A 15,248-nucleotide genomic window follows, 5' to 3' on the forward strand; every position below is an offset into this window, starting at 1 on the left:
GACAACATGAACTTGTAATTACCTAATAAATAAATGCAATGTTCGCTCAAGAACCTATATATAGGGGCTCAGTCAGTTGAGCTTCTGCTTTTGGCTCAGGTCATGGTCCCGGGGTCCTGGGATCAAGCCCTGCATGGGATCCCTGCCCAGTGGGGAGTCTGCTTCTCCCTCTCCCTTGGCTGCTCCCCCTTCTTGTGCTCTCTCTCTCTCTCTCGCAATCTCTCTCTGTCAAATAATAAATAAATAATATTTTTTTTAAAAAGAAAAAAATATATATACCATGTGGGGGGCAAAGAAGAGGTCCTTGGTAGCAGAAAGGCCGATGGTGTTTAGGTGATCTCTAAGACCTTCCTCTGGTTCTAAAGTTTCCTAAATCCTGATAATAAGGGGAATAATAAAATGCACATTTATATATAATTTTTGTATTTTATATACAATTTTCATGGAGGATGTTTATCCTGCAAACAGAAGCTGTCTGCTGTGGTACAGCCCAGAGGAACCCACTCAAGATCAACTCAAGAGAGGATGGTGGAAGATAGAAGCTTTCTCTCCCTGGCTGCCCTGGCAGAGGCCACCTGCCTTTCGGTTCTGGGGTGGGGAAACAGTTTTGATCTGATCCCTTCCCCTTCCCCTTTTCTATGCCAATCCTGTTTGGTCGACCACATGCCCCAGGCTTGGAAAATCAGCCACTCCCTTGGTTGGCCAGGGTGGTGGCTTCCCCTGGCAGAGAGCCTGGATTCTCAGGGCACTCCCTTTGACTTTTGCCCAGAAAGACCGGGAAAGCTTTCTATGTCTTTGAGATCATCAACTCCAGGGTCAATTGACTGCGGCCCTCAGGGCTGCCGAAGCTTAGTAGAGAACAACAGAGTAACGGGGTAAGGTGATCTGCGCTGCCTGTGGTCTCCCAGGCTGCGGGGCAGCAGGTCACACCTGTGTTCTTTCTTTCTTTCTTTCTTTCTTTCTTTCTTTCTTTCTTTCTTTCTTTCTTTCTTTCTTCCTTCCTTACTTTCTTCCTTGCCTTTTAAATAAAATTTTATCTATTTATTTGACAGAGATACAGCAAGAGAAGGAACACAAGCAGGGGGAGTGGGAGAGGGAGAGGGAGAAGCAGGCTCTCCGCTGAGCAGGGAGCCGGATACGGGGCTTGATCCTAGGACCCCGGGATTGTGACCTAAGCAGAAGGCAGATGTTTAAGGACTGAGCCACCTAGGTGCCCCATCACACCTGTGTTTCTTGAGCAGGGCTCTGAGCAGCGTTCCTCCAAACTGCCCGATCTGCAGGGCTATCTGCCCTTGGACGACTCCAGCTCCCAGGAAAGGCCCCAGTTCCTACTCAGAATCCAGGTCTTAGGCTAAAATGCATATTATTTCCAGTAATCTTTTACCAATAATTACTGGTAATCTTTTTAAAAAATCTATATATGTGTGCAAGTATATATCTGTATATATTTCAAAACATACACATACACATATTTATACATTCATACACAATATAGAGTATATACATGTCTGAGTATATGTACATGTTTATAATAAATACATATATGTGTTTTTCAAGTAGAACTTCTCCAAAAATGGTTAATCGTCCTCCAGTAGTTCAAGAGACTGTGTTTTTCCATGTCTGGGTGTGTCTGTGTGTATGCCTTTTACATAATATCTATAGCCATTTAGAGATTAAGCCGAGAACTCAGAAGCAATTAATAAGCCATAATTAATAAATCTAATAATTGAAAGAGATATCACAAAATCTACATACTGATGGAAAGACCATGTCCTTGCTCCATGAAGCAGACACATCACTCTGCTGGGTCCTGACCCCAAGCCATCTCCTCCTCCTTCCTAGGTGATTAAAAAGACCCGCTGGTTTGGGCACACCTGCCTGTGTGAATCAGGGGTGGACTCCTGCCTGAGACGTCTTGATTGTGTGGGACACGGGGGCAGGAGCCTGGGTCGCACACGCCAACAATGAGCTACCGGAACACGCAATTCTGTAGTCACCTCACTCTATGATGGCTCATTATGTGAAACAATCAATTGTCCATATTGTTTAAAGCAGTCCAATTGGAGTTTTATCTAATTTGCAGCCAAAATCATTATAACTATTATAGAGCCTGTTTGCTGTTAGTTGTTGGACAGTTTCATTAAGCTGGACTACCTCCCTTCCAAGCCGAAAACATAGTCTGGTAGTAAATTAGATAGAAGGAAACAGTGCTTCTGACATAAATAGTTCCAGGAACAGAAAGTGACAGCTGATGGCCCGGAAGCAAGGAAACAGAGTAAATTGTAGAATAAAAAACAGAAACAGGGGCGCGTGGTTGGCTCAGTGGGTTAAAGCCTCTGCCTTCGGCTCAGGTCATGATCCCAGGGTCCTGGGATCGAGCCCCGCATCGAGCTCTCTGCTCAGCAGGGAGCCTGCTTCCTCCTCTCTCTCTCTCTGCTTGCCTCTCTGCCTACTTGTGATCTCTGTCTGTCAAATAAATAAATAAAATCTTAAAAAAAAAAAAAACAGAAACAAGAAGGTAAAAATACAACACTCGTGGTCATTTAGTTGTGGAGCAGAGGACGCCCCGCACTTAAAAGCCCATAAAAAGATCATTTTATTAAAGAACAGATCAATATTGAAATAAACTCTTTAGAAAGTTTTCCATATAAACCATATTTTTAAAAAAGATTTTATTTATTTATTTGAGAGAGAAAGACAGAGAGCATGAATGGGGAGGAGAGAGGGAGAAGCAGGCTCCCCACAAGCAGGGAGCCCGATGCGGGCCTCCATCCCAGGGTCCTGGAATCATGACCTGAGCCTAAGCAGATGCTTAACTGACTGAGCCACCCAGGTGTTAAATTAATAATTTTTTAAAAAAATTTTTCTGCTAAAGGGTTGAAAAGAACTTGTTAGAACCACTAATCCACTGAGAATTTTATGTATCTTGGATTTTACTCTACACATGCCAGAAGCATTGTTCTGAGCCACTTGGAACTCAGAGATAACATTATAAATACTAAGTTCCAAGGACAGTCCACAAAAGTCCATTTGACTCCCAATGGACCTGAAGGCTGGTGGGAACTATGGTGTCAGGAATTGGGACTCTGGGCAGCGTCTCCCCATTGGAAGTTGGAAAGTTAACCCACAGGACAGACCCAGGTCATCTGGCTCAGACCAAGGGGATACTTATCCAAAACCATGCTACAGGGAACACACTGTCCATTAGCTGCCTGCCCATCTCCAGACAATGCACACTGAGTCTGGCTGACAGCCTGGGCTGGAGAACAGACCCCACATCAGGGGGGAAGCTGGAAGAGATGACCTTTAAAATCTCCAATTCTGTTTTCCATTTCCCCATGTCCCTGGTTCTGAGGGCTCAGAGATGCTATGAATGGTGGCTGTTATGTTGCTGTAATATTCTCAGTCACCACTGACCTCCATCAGTGAAGCACCGGACAAGCACAGTCCCACAGCTGGGTGGTCCCTCTTTGCTGCATCACTGCTGATACCAGTCTCCTCACTGCCCATCCTGCTGGTCCTTATAATCTTCAAGAAATGGGGCACACCTGGGTGGTACACCCAGTTCAGCAACCCACTCTTGGTTTCAGTTCAGGTCACGATCTCAGGGTCATGAGATTGAGCCCCACGTTGAGCTCCCCATTGAGCACAAAGTCTGCTTGAGTTTCTCTCTCTGTCTGCCCCTCCCCACCAAAATAAATAAATAAATACAATCCCCAAGCAATGGTCTAAGGATGCCACCACCAATGAAAGGAAGAATGAGCAGGATACCTTGATGGCTTTGGTAAGACAATGAGATGAGAACACAATTACTACCTTCTCGGGGAGCCTGAGTGGCTCAGTCGATTAAGCATTTGCCTTTGGCTCAGGTCATGATCCCAGAGTTCTGGGATAGAGTCCTGCATCGGGTTCCCTGCTCAGCAGGGAGTCTGCTTCTCCCTCTCTACCCCTCCCCCTTGCTCTTGTGCTCTCTCTCTCTTAAACAAATAAATAAAATCTTCAAAGAACCCAAAAACAATTACTAACTTCTCTGGCATAGTCTTGGATTTTGACTTCAATGTCTTACCTTTTCCAAAACCTGCCTTTGTCCCAGAATACTTCTCTAAGGGTCTTCCTGGCTGAAATTAGAATGTTTCCATAGAATTGCAGCAGGTTCTTATACCTCCTTTATAGTACCTCTCCCATTATGTACCATGTTCAAGTTATTTGTGGGCAAACCTTATCTCCCTTACTAGGCTATAAGAGTCTGTAAGGCAGGATCCATGAAAGCCAGGAGAAATCAGCTCTCTCCATCTGGGAGCTGACAGTTTGGTTGGAGTAATTGGACAACTGCACCAAGGTCGGGTTTTGGAGGCAACAGCTTTCATTCAACAATAATTCATTCATGGGGTGTCTGTTGTGTGTCTATTGTGTGTTGGACATTGAGTTCGATTCTTGAGGAGGGTGTGAAGTGAATAAATGTTATACAAAGACTTTAGCCTCCAGAACTCACCATCTCATAATGGAGGCTATCACTTCCTCTGATCTTCAATGTCAACTCAGAGGCAGAACTTGGATCAGGACATGTCTTGTCACCCAAAAGAGATGTAAGTCTGTAACTGATCATCTGGAGAAAGAGTGGCAGATTCCTATTTTATGCCCTTAGACTTTGGACATTCCAAAAAATATGAGGATATGATGACTTTATCTAAGTCTCTAGAGATAAGATAGGGACAAACCACAAGAAGGATCATTGCTCCTGCCCATGGAGGGATTGGAGAGAGAAGACTGGACTAGAGGTGAGGGTAGAAAGTGTGAGGAAAAGCAGACAGTGTGCCATAGCTTATAGAGGACAGAAACGCAGTGTGTGGAGCTGGGCTGCCCAGCTCTGAATCCCAGTTGGCCATTTATTAGCTGTGTGACCTTGAGCAGTTGCTTAACCTCTCTGTGTCTCAGTTTCCTAACTTGCGAAATAGGAAGAATGATCATAACTTGCTCATACAGTTATGGTGAAGATTTAGAGAGTTAATGCAGGAAATGGGCTCAGAGCAGTGTCAATGGTGTGAGTTGTTACATTATTATCATTACTGTACTGGAACCTGGACTGAGTCAATCAGAACCTGGGTGGGACAATCTCACCTGTTCCAGTAATGTCAGTCCCTTCACTGTAGAGACACAAAGCCAGCCTGTCAATCCTATGACCATCACTTCCCAAAGAATGTCTGCTGTTAACCTGGGGAATAAGTGAATTTCCAGATCTCTCCAGTCTCAGCCGAGAAACCTTACTAGATATGTGAATGTAATATACCCAACTGAGCAGGAAATGTGGAGATCCTCCTCCTGGGCCCTCTCTCTTGCTTAAGGACATCAGTGCAATCCCAGTTAACCACAGGAGACTCTCCTTCCCCAAATACCTCCAGAGTATGGCCAGTCATTGCTTCAGTCTTAGCTATGGCCCTCATTCACCTTCTGATGGCTTTTAGTCTGCATTTCCCTGCGAATTCCATGATCCTTATAAAACCCAGAACCCACGAGGTCATTTCTCTGCCTACCTATGTTGGGTGAGGAGACACAAATGAAAACAAATATGACATGAAATTGTCCTCCCATCAGGATGATGATTAGAATTAACGTCTGATAATATCAAGTACTTTTCAAGAGTCTGGGGAGGGACATTCTCATAGAGGCTGGTGGGAGTATCCATCTGAACGATCATTTTGAAGGGCTGCTAGGCAGCATGGGCTAATTTTAAAATGCACACACCCTCTGACCCAGCGACTTCAGGGCTCCAAGTTTACCTGAGGAACTTCCTGTGCGAAGGAAGGAGGGCTATCAAGGACTTACACGAGTCTCTTCATTCGGAATAGACAAAAAACTCAGAAATAAGCTAAATGCCCATCAAGAAGGAAATGGCTACACTGTGATGTATTCATCTATTGGAATACCATGCATCATTAAAAGCACGAGATGGGTCTAGATTTACTGGCATAGAAGGATACACATAATAATATGTTATGGGATAAACTGTGCCCTGCCCACCCCAAATTCATATATCGAAGCCTTAATCCCCAGTACTTCTGAACGTGACTGTATTTGAAGACAGAGACTTTCAAAGAGGTAATTAGGGAAAAACAAAGTCTTTAGGGTGGGGTCCTAATCCAACATGACTGGGATAGAAAGAGATCAGGACACAGACACACAGAGGGAAGTCCTGAAGATACAGGGAGAAGACACAGGGAGAAGACAGGTGTCTATAAGCCAAGGAGAGAGGTCTCATAAGATACCAATCCTGCTAACACCTTGATCTTGAACTTCTAGCCTCCAGAATGATGAAAAAACGCATTTCTGTTGTCTAAGCCACCCAGTCTGTGGTACATTGTTGCAGAAGCCCTAGCAAACTGATATACAATATCCTGGGCCACACTTCTCTGTTCTTTTGATGTCTTATTCCTATGTGTATTCCCAGGGCCCATCAGTGTCTATAGGCAAGTAAATGCTCAATAAATGGTTCTAAAATGCATTTAAATAGAAAGGAAAGCTTTCTGGCAGGCTGCTTTCCAACCCAGGGCATCTCAAAGGCCCAACATTTCATTCTCTTTGTGTTAACTCCGACTCTCTAGAGATGAGTACTGTAATCATGGCATGAGCAAGGTCTAGCCTTTAACTGTTTCTTTAATACAATGGGGACTACTGGACTTCTGGGCCAGCCAAGCCCCATTTGCTTTCAATTCTAGTGAAATCTGCTGAGAATGTATTGCAATTTATTTTATTCAAGTTCTGTGCCCATAAAGGTCTGCAATTCTTAACCCACAATAGGGCCCCAATCAAAAATGCTTATTGACCTTTGTCTGGGAAGCTCTGATAATGCAGGTCTTACCTCTTCATCGGCTTGGGTGAGCATTCTCTCTCCAGATTGGAGGATGTGTGTTTCACGTGCATTGCATTGTAGGAAGTGTGAGTATAGTCATTTTCGTCATTGTAGTCTGGACCAAGTAACGTCCGGGCCCAAGTTCCCATATCATAAGGAGGAAGGGTTCCTCCAAATTCAGAGGGCAAAAATTCAGGGTGGATTAGCTGGTGAAGGCTGTTTAAATTGTTTCCATGCAGGAAAATCTGGAGAGGAAAAAATAATTATCAACAACAACAAAAACAAATCCAAAACATATGAGCAACTATTCAGCTTGATACACAATTTAGCAATGACAAATTGGCTGCACTGCTGGTAATCATGGTGTTTAAAGAGGCATTCAATTTTGTGTCTGCAACTTAATCTTCATAAAATGTTAATTTATTGCTCAGAAAAGGGGCTGAATTAATAGTCCTTAAAAAATGAAGTTTATGAACAAATTGGGTATTATTTGGCCCGGGACCAAATTTACACATACAGTAATCTCCTAATTATTCCCACTGATAAAAAGGGTAGCCATGTAGACTATGCAAACCCCCAGTCGTGCTTCCTGTACATCCCCACATTGTTCTGTTCCTTCTGCCTCCCCCAAGGGCTTTCTGCCCTCTGTACCCTCTCCGTCTCCCCATCCTCTCCAGGCCTTCCCCAATCCTCGCCAGCCTCTTCCCCAGTCTGTCCTAGAGACACCTGCATGCTCTGGTTCCCCTCCCTGCTCCCCCAGTTAACTATTATTTGCTGACTTCTGTATTTTCTGATGGGTGCATTTATGTCTTGATCGCCCAAAGGAAGAGAAGAATACTCAGGAAGAGGGATGGTGTTTTCTTACTCTTTTAATACATTCCCACCTCCCAGGATTGATGTGGGCACAAGGTAGAAACCCTATCCATTTGTCAGTGGAAGGAAAACTGTGGCCTGAAAACTTAGGGATATTTTTATAGCCATCTTCCATTTATGTCTTGACTGAGGGCTAACACTCAGAGAAGTTTGCATCTTCTAAACATGTACTGGAAACCGGCCAAGCAGGAGGGAAAACCTGCCCAAATTACACTTATTTTCAGGAAAATCCACAAAGTGGTTAAGCCATAAGTCAATAATGACCATCTCCTACAATTTAGGAATTGACTTCTGAAAGTCTATTTCAGGTCCATCTGTGGAATGGTATCAGTTCCCACACTTCATGTTGCAAGTTCAAAGTACATAAGTTATATCCAATCGTAGGATCACTGATTATACACACACAGGTGTATACACACAGCCCACAGTTACCATCATGCAATGTAAATGTGACTTTTAAAATACTTAAAATTAGGAGCATCTGGGTGACTCGGTTGGTTAAGTATCTGCCTTCAGCTCAGATCAGAATCCCAGGGTCCCAGGATCAAGTCCCGCATTGGGCTCCCTGCTCGGTGGGGAGTCTGCTTCTCCCTCTCCCTCTGGCCCTCCCTCTCTACTCGTGCTTGCTTTCTCAAATAAATAAATAAAATCTTTAAAAAATAATAATAAAATAAGATACTTATATATAGCATAATAATATACCATAAAATTATTATCAATTATGTCATATACTATAGATTATATTATCATATACTACCTAATAAAGACATATACTTGTGACATTGTTCTGCTGTGCTGATTTTAATTTATGATGTCATGACATCATTTAGAAAGGAAAGGAACAAGAAGCTAAGTACTAACATTCTTTAGAAGAATACTGTAGCACTTCAGAAAATAATGTACATTTTCTGACAGTGGATCTCAATTTTTTTTTTTTGGATCTCAATTTTAATAAGAATCTTTGCTTTTGAAGAAATTCATGGGTTCTGGCCTTTGCAAAACACCTCTCAGGAGGAACTACAGTGTTTGAAGCATGGAACAGCTGGGGATAAATACTAGCCCTGGTGTTTAGAGCAAATATTTATACCGACCCACCCAATACCTGCAGTTCTTTTTTTTTTTTTTTAATTTTTTGTACTATCAATTTTGTTCATGATGTTCATTTTTTCTGTTTTAAGTTTTTATTAAATTCCAGTTAGTTAACATATGGTGTAATATTAGTTTCAGGAGTAGAATTCAGTGATTCATCATTTACATATAACACCCCAGTGCTCATCCCAACAAGTGCCCTCCTTAATTCACATCACCCATCTAGCCAATCCCTCCATTTTCCCTCCTGCAACCCTCAGTTTGTTCTCTATACTTAAGAGTCTATTTTATAGTTTGCCTCTCTCTGTTTCACCCTATGTTCCTATGTCTTGTTTCTTAAATTCCTCACATAAGTGAAATCATGCAGTATTTGTCTTTCTCTGGCTGACTTATTTAGCTTAGCATAATACGCTCTAGGTCCATCTACATCATTGCAAATGGCAAGATTTCATTCTTTTTTCATGGCTGAGTAATAGTCCATTATATAGAGATACCATATATTCTTTATTCATTCATCAGTCGATGGACATTTGTGCTCCTTCCACAATTTAGCTATTGTTAATAATGCTGCTATAAACATTGGGGTACACGTGTCCCTTCAAATCAGTATTTTTGTAGCCTTTGGATAACTACTTAGTAGTGCAAATGCTGGGACTAGGGTAGTTCTATTCTTAACTCTTTAAGGAACCTCCATACTGTTTTCCAGAGTGGCTGCACCAGTTTGCATTCCCACCAACAGCCAGCATGGATAGGTAGTGCTGTGGAAACTGGCCTTGTCTCCTGGGGTGCTGTGGGATGGAAGAACTCAGCAGATAGGAGGCTGGACTCTTCACCTATCAGATTCTGTTCTGTGCCCAGAGCTCCAGAAACTCCTTTCTATGGCACCACAGCAAATGTCAATTGCTTTGTCGGAAGAATTCCATTAGTTTGTTCCTGAGTAGAAGATTCAGCCCCTGGGAAGCCTGAAGCCATATGGGAAAAGTCTAGGACACTTCTCTGTCCTTAGCACTGTCCTGAGTCTTTGCCAGATGGCAAAATGTTTCCAAATGTCTCTGCTTCCTTAGGCTGGTGAGTATCTAGTCTTAGTGCCACCCTTGTCTGGGAGTAGGAGAACTATCCTTCCCATAACCTGCTGCCATGTTCCCTCAGGATCTGGAAGCATCTGAGGTTTAGGACTTAGAGACACTGCAGAGTGTGTATGTGTGTGTGGCATGGGGGCTCACATCATCATTTCCCCCTGCATACACAGACTCTTCCCTGGCATGAGGTACCCTGGGTATAGGGGCACATGTAAGGTGCTGTTAAGAATGACCCTGGTCAGGGGTGCCTGGTGGCTGTCGGTTAAGCGCCTGCCTTTGGCTCAAGTCAGGATCTCAGGGTCCTGGGATCAAGTCTTCGGGATCTCTGCTCAGCAAGGAGCCTACTTCTCCCTCTGCCTGCCGCTCCCCCTGGTTGTGCTCTCTCTTTCTCTCTCTGACAAATAAACAAATAAGATAATAAATAAGCAAATAAATTAAAAAAAAAAAAAAAGAGGAATGACCGTGGTCAGATTCCCTTGACAGGTGGTGCACCTGACCCAGGAGGTAACTGAAATCAGGAAGTTTGAAAGAAAGGAAGCTAAATGTTAAAGAGAATGAGAGTCACTGGGTCTCTACGACATGTGTGGCGTTATGCTCCCTGCTTTCCTCTGCTGCCTCTTTAAATCACCCAACATCCTGGTGACCTGGGTGTTAGTCCCTCTGTCTTTCTAAATGAGGAAACTCAGATAGAGTGAGTGGTGGAACAATGTTCTGTCTCTCGGCTAATCAGAACGCCACCACAAACCCCGGCTCTGATGGAAGGTGGTGGCCTCCCAAATGTCATCAGCTGAAGTAATTAAGACTTTAAAAGCCTTTTCCTAAGAGCATTATTATTTCTCATGAAGAATGCTTCCCCAGCCTCAAAGGTGATGGAGCTGGCAGTGATGACCCAAGAGCCATGGGGAAGAAAAAGAAATGGTAAACATTCTTCATCACGATAATACATTTGCAGGACAAAATGCTGGCTATTAAAATACGCCATGAACGGGAAGCTGCTTGACCCCATAGCTCCTTCGAGCATTTACAGTAAAATGGGCATCTGGTATTTGCATGCCTTCAAAGTTTCCTTTGGTTTGTCACTGGGCTCAGATAATAACCCAATTCTACTAAATTATTGATTAAATTCAGACCATTTGCAAACTCCAGCTGAGGCTCACATGCTCAGGGAGCGCAGAAAAGCAGAAAACCCACAAGTGCAAAATAAGGGGGGAGAGAGAGAGAAGGGAGACAGAGAGATTGAGAAAAGGGTCTGGTAATTGCCCCTCAGCAACCCCCCATTGGGTGTGTGTTTTCATTACCCGCTTCCTGGTCTTGTCTTTAAGGAATGGCTTGATGAGCGTGTACAGGGCATGAATGTACCAGGGTTGGTTGACAAAATGGACTCCTCCGAAGCGGGCAGGAAAGCTGTCCTGGGGCAGAAAGAGAGAAATGCACACCAATTAGCACACATTCCAGAGTGGACTGGGCCTGCAGGACTGCAGCCCTGGGAACAACCTATTTCTTCTTCCTGATGGAAGCACTAGCTAATATAAGCAAGCAAGAAAGCAAGCACACAGCCTTCCTAGCTGCTAAATGTTTCCTCTATTCCCTTAGCGTCCTTCCTCCCCTTTGACTCCATAACTTAAAAATCGTGCAAAGGTGCCAACTCATGTTTCTCAATTCACAACAGTATGACCTCTGACGTGGCACATAAGTGTGTGTGACCCAGATAATCAGGGAGTCCGAATTGTGCCATGCGTCAGGCAACCAAAGCTTCAGTTCCCGCAAACCTTGAGCATACACTCCCTCCTCTACCCTCATGCTCTGCCTGCCAGCTACAGCCCTCTCTGCTGGCATTGGCATGATAGCAGCTGAACTTCCTGGGCATAGGAAGGGACTGGAAAATGATTTCCAAGGATCTGAAGAGATGGAGCTCTCTGGAATCCACCAATGTCTGACAGTACTTGCTGGCAATGTTTCCACCAATTCCTGAGTTGGCTCCATCTTTCATCCTCACAGAGTAGGGCCCAGGGAAGAGAGATTTGTTCAACGGATGGGCTAGTTGATTCCCCTGAGGGAATACGGGCCTCCTCTCTGCAGATCAATGTATTTTGTATATTGTCAGGAATCTTTCAAATGCTTCCAATTTTAGAATCCAGATCAGGGTACAAAGCTTATCTTTTAGAACAACTGAGAAGCTGTTCTCCATGCTAATTAGATCAACAAAATCAGGGCCCTTGACCATGAAGTCTGAGCTAGTCCCGCAGCCTCAGGACCTGAGTTCTTGATGGAGGGCTCCCGCAGACTGCATTGCATTCATCTGAATTAATGGAATTTAAAAAGGAAGAGCAACTAATTCAATTTGAATTGCCAAGTGTACTGCCAATCAATTTCATTGCAACAAATATTCTTGTAAAATGTAAGCAAGAAGAGATGAAAGCAGAAGGAGCCGAGCTGCCTGAGGTAACCTTTCAGGCAGCAGGCTGATCCCTGAGAGTGTATGAAATGTCTTGCTTGGGTCTTTTTTAGTAACAAGGAAGAGGGTTATTAACTTTTTTTCAGAGCCCTGTGAATCTACAGGATCCCCGGGCATCTTCTATACTGAGACCTAGTTCCCAATATAAGTACCTGAACTGTGTACATAAGGGTCAATATTTCAAAGCTTAAAAATTATTTTTGCCTCTACTTAGACATTTTACAGAATACAAAGGAATTGTATATTTTGAAGATAAATCCAGATGATTTGATTAAAAGTCTTTGTTTTGGAGGGCATGTATTTTTTTATTTTAATTATTTTATTTAAAAAAATTAATGAAACTGCCAGGTAAGAGTAGAGAGGCTTTTTATACTAATTTGTCCATGTGTCATAATCTCTCACTATTCCCGATCTGGTTTTAGATATATAAAAGTTTTTAATAAGGCTGTCTTTTCTCTTTTAGGTAGTTTGGGATCTAAAAATTCTTTGGTGCTTTAAAAAAAAAGAGAGAGAAAAAAATTTTAAAAAAGATCGCTCACCGGAGTTTTTCCTTGGTGTAAGTGCTAAATGCGAAGCTCACTCTTTTTGGTCCTTTTGAACTTGTTATTCAGAAATATAACTCATTATCCCACACTAAGCATGGGTTCTGAAGGACTCTAGAAGACGAGGTGAGTACTATAAAGGGTTTCTCTATAAAACCAGGGCTTTACTATCTTTTTCTAATAGGTCCAATAAGAGGGTTTTTATTTCTATTGACAGCCTGTTGTGTTATACATTTTTAGGTTAGTAATGTAGAAGAATATCCTGTGAATAATACTCTAGAGGCGGTAGGCAAAATCTCAAAGAAAATATTAGCTTTTTAAAAATGTCTAGAGACTCCTATTTTAGTCTATGGAAACTCAATCATCAAAAGACATCAAAACCATCTTCTCTTTGTGTCAGAGGAGGTTGAAAGTAAAAACGCAAGGCTGAGACCCAGTTCGTTCTCTCTAGGTTGACCCTGGTTTCATGTCTGTCAGCTTGAAGACATGGGATTTTATTGATCTCATCCAGGTCAGCCAGAAACTATGTACAGATACACACATGTAAAATCCCGTGCCTCTGAGGTCTGGGTTTGGGCCAGAGTAGAAACAAGATCACTTCCTTCAGGTCTCTCTAAAAAATTCAAATGAAAGGTCCTCTTGTCTAATGAAGACGATATGAAAATGTTCTGTTTTTTTCAAATGAGCCTGCCCACGTTATTAGTAATACTGTGTGTGTGTGTGTGTGTGTGTGTGTGTGTGTGTGTGTCACAAGGGAAAAACGGAGGAAGGAAAAATGAGCAAACACAACCCTCTTAGAAGCAATGTCTGTCATTGGTGGTGGTGTTGCCTGGTCTCATTAGCAAATGACAGATACAGGAGAAGCAAACCACAGATAAAGGGGAAATATCTCCTAAGACTCCAAGGGGTTCATTACCCTCCTGGAGATGCACTTCTTAGGGGCTGGAGCAGACCCACCTCAAGATGGTAGGCTGAAATTCAGTGACGATGTAACACTGTCAGAGTTCTTTGTGACTAAGGAGTATGTGCTAAAACATACCCTAGGCTCAAGAAAAGGGTGTTAATTTCTGTCATTTCAATTCACATATCTGTCAGTAAAAATATAATATCACTTCAAATTATAAACATACACAAATCATTAAAATTTGTTCCCCAGGTTATTCCCTTATGGTAAAAATAATACCCATTCTAGAAAAGTCAAAAATAGATTCAAAAAATTTTTGAAAAACTATGAAGTAGAAAAAGGCAAGAAAGACAAAAGAAAAATCATGTATATTCCCACTGCTAAAGACATACTCCTGCTAATTTCAATGACTCAGGATGGGCTACATTATATTGTAATAACACACAAGCCCTGCTTTTTCGCATTTAAAACCATAAAGATTTATTTCTTGCTCACGCAGAATAGAATGTCCTTGCTTGGTTGGCAGGGAGCCATGCTTGATTTGCTCTCAGCCAGGGATGCAGCCTTGCCCATCTGGAACAGGGCTGTTTGCCATAGCTAAAGAATCACACCTTAGCTCTTAAGTGAGGCCACCAAAAAGTGACACGCTCCATCTATCATATAGGCCAATCACTTGCCTGACCTCAAACGGGTCAAGAAATGGGATCCTACCATAAGCCTAGTCGGGGAAAGACCAAAAATGCAGGTGGACCGCACTAATAATTACCCAAGCTCTGTTTGCTTCTTCCCTTCCTCTCCCTTCCTTTCCTTTACAAATGGGATCATGTTTTTAAAAATTGGTCTTAATAACTATTCCTTGATGGCTCGATGCTGGTGATACAGTATCAAATAATACAAATACAGCATTTATGGGGTAGTAGGGACACAGACAACGGCAATCAAGTAATGATTTGTTTAGCGTCTTCGATTCTTCACTAAAACATCAGTGCATACCTTGCACCTTTATATTTCAGCACACAATTATGAGGGCAAGCGCATCTTCCAAATTAGTCCTCAAGGCATTCCAGCTCCACTTTCAAAGAGCACTATCTCTAAACCCCTGCTACCCTGCTACTGGCTCAAAAACTGACCTACAAATCCGAGCTCCACTCACTCATGTCCAGGATTCCCTCTTTGCTCTCTGAATATTCACATTAAGGGTATTTACATCCTTGTGTTATGTTTCCTATATGAGATCGCTATTCAAGCATCTAAGTGTTATTAAGATAAGTATCTGATATCAGAAAGTATGAAAAGTAGAATAATACTGACTTAAGTGGAGGAGGAGCCAGTGACCAAAAGAGTGATGGGGAAATAAGGAATAGGTCAGAACATAGAGGATAACTTTTAAAGGAACTGGAAAAGCCAGTGGACAGGGACAAACTCAACTATGAAAGGGAAGGAGATGGAGGAAAGTCTT

At 42.6% G+C, this 15,248-nt stretch overlaps 1 protein-coding gene across 1 annotated transcript in view; it reads right to left on the bottom strand.

The window, feature by feature from the left end:
• The window catches only part of LOC111155375 (clavesin 1), a 184,053-nt gene that overhangs the window by 20,240 nt on the left and 148,565 nt on the right, over positions 1 to 15,248 (bottom strand). Inside the window, exons 4-5 of the mRNA XM_022515523.1 lie at positions 11,187 to 11,297; positions 6,857 to 7,092 (exon numbers count right to left, since the gene is read on the bottom strand). Coding sequence (XP_022371231.1) covers positions 6,857 to 7,092; positions 11,187 to 11,297 — 347 coding nt within the window. The remainder of the gene's footprint in view (positions 1 to 6,856; positions 7,093 to 11,186; positions 11,298 to 15,248) is intronic.

This window comes from Enhydra lutris, unplaced genomic scaffold (genome assembly GCF_002288905.1).
Source record: "Enhydra lutris kenyoni isolate GAN:26980312 unplaced genomic scaffold, ASM228890v2 scaffoldscaffold41, whole genome shotgun sequence".
Taxonomy (NCBI): Eukaryota; Metazoa; Chordata; class Mammalia; order Carnivora; family Mustelidae; genus Enhydra; species Enhydra lutris.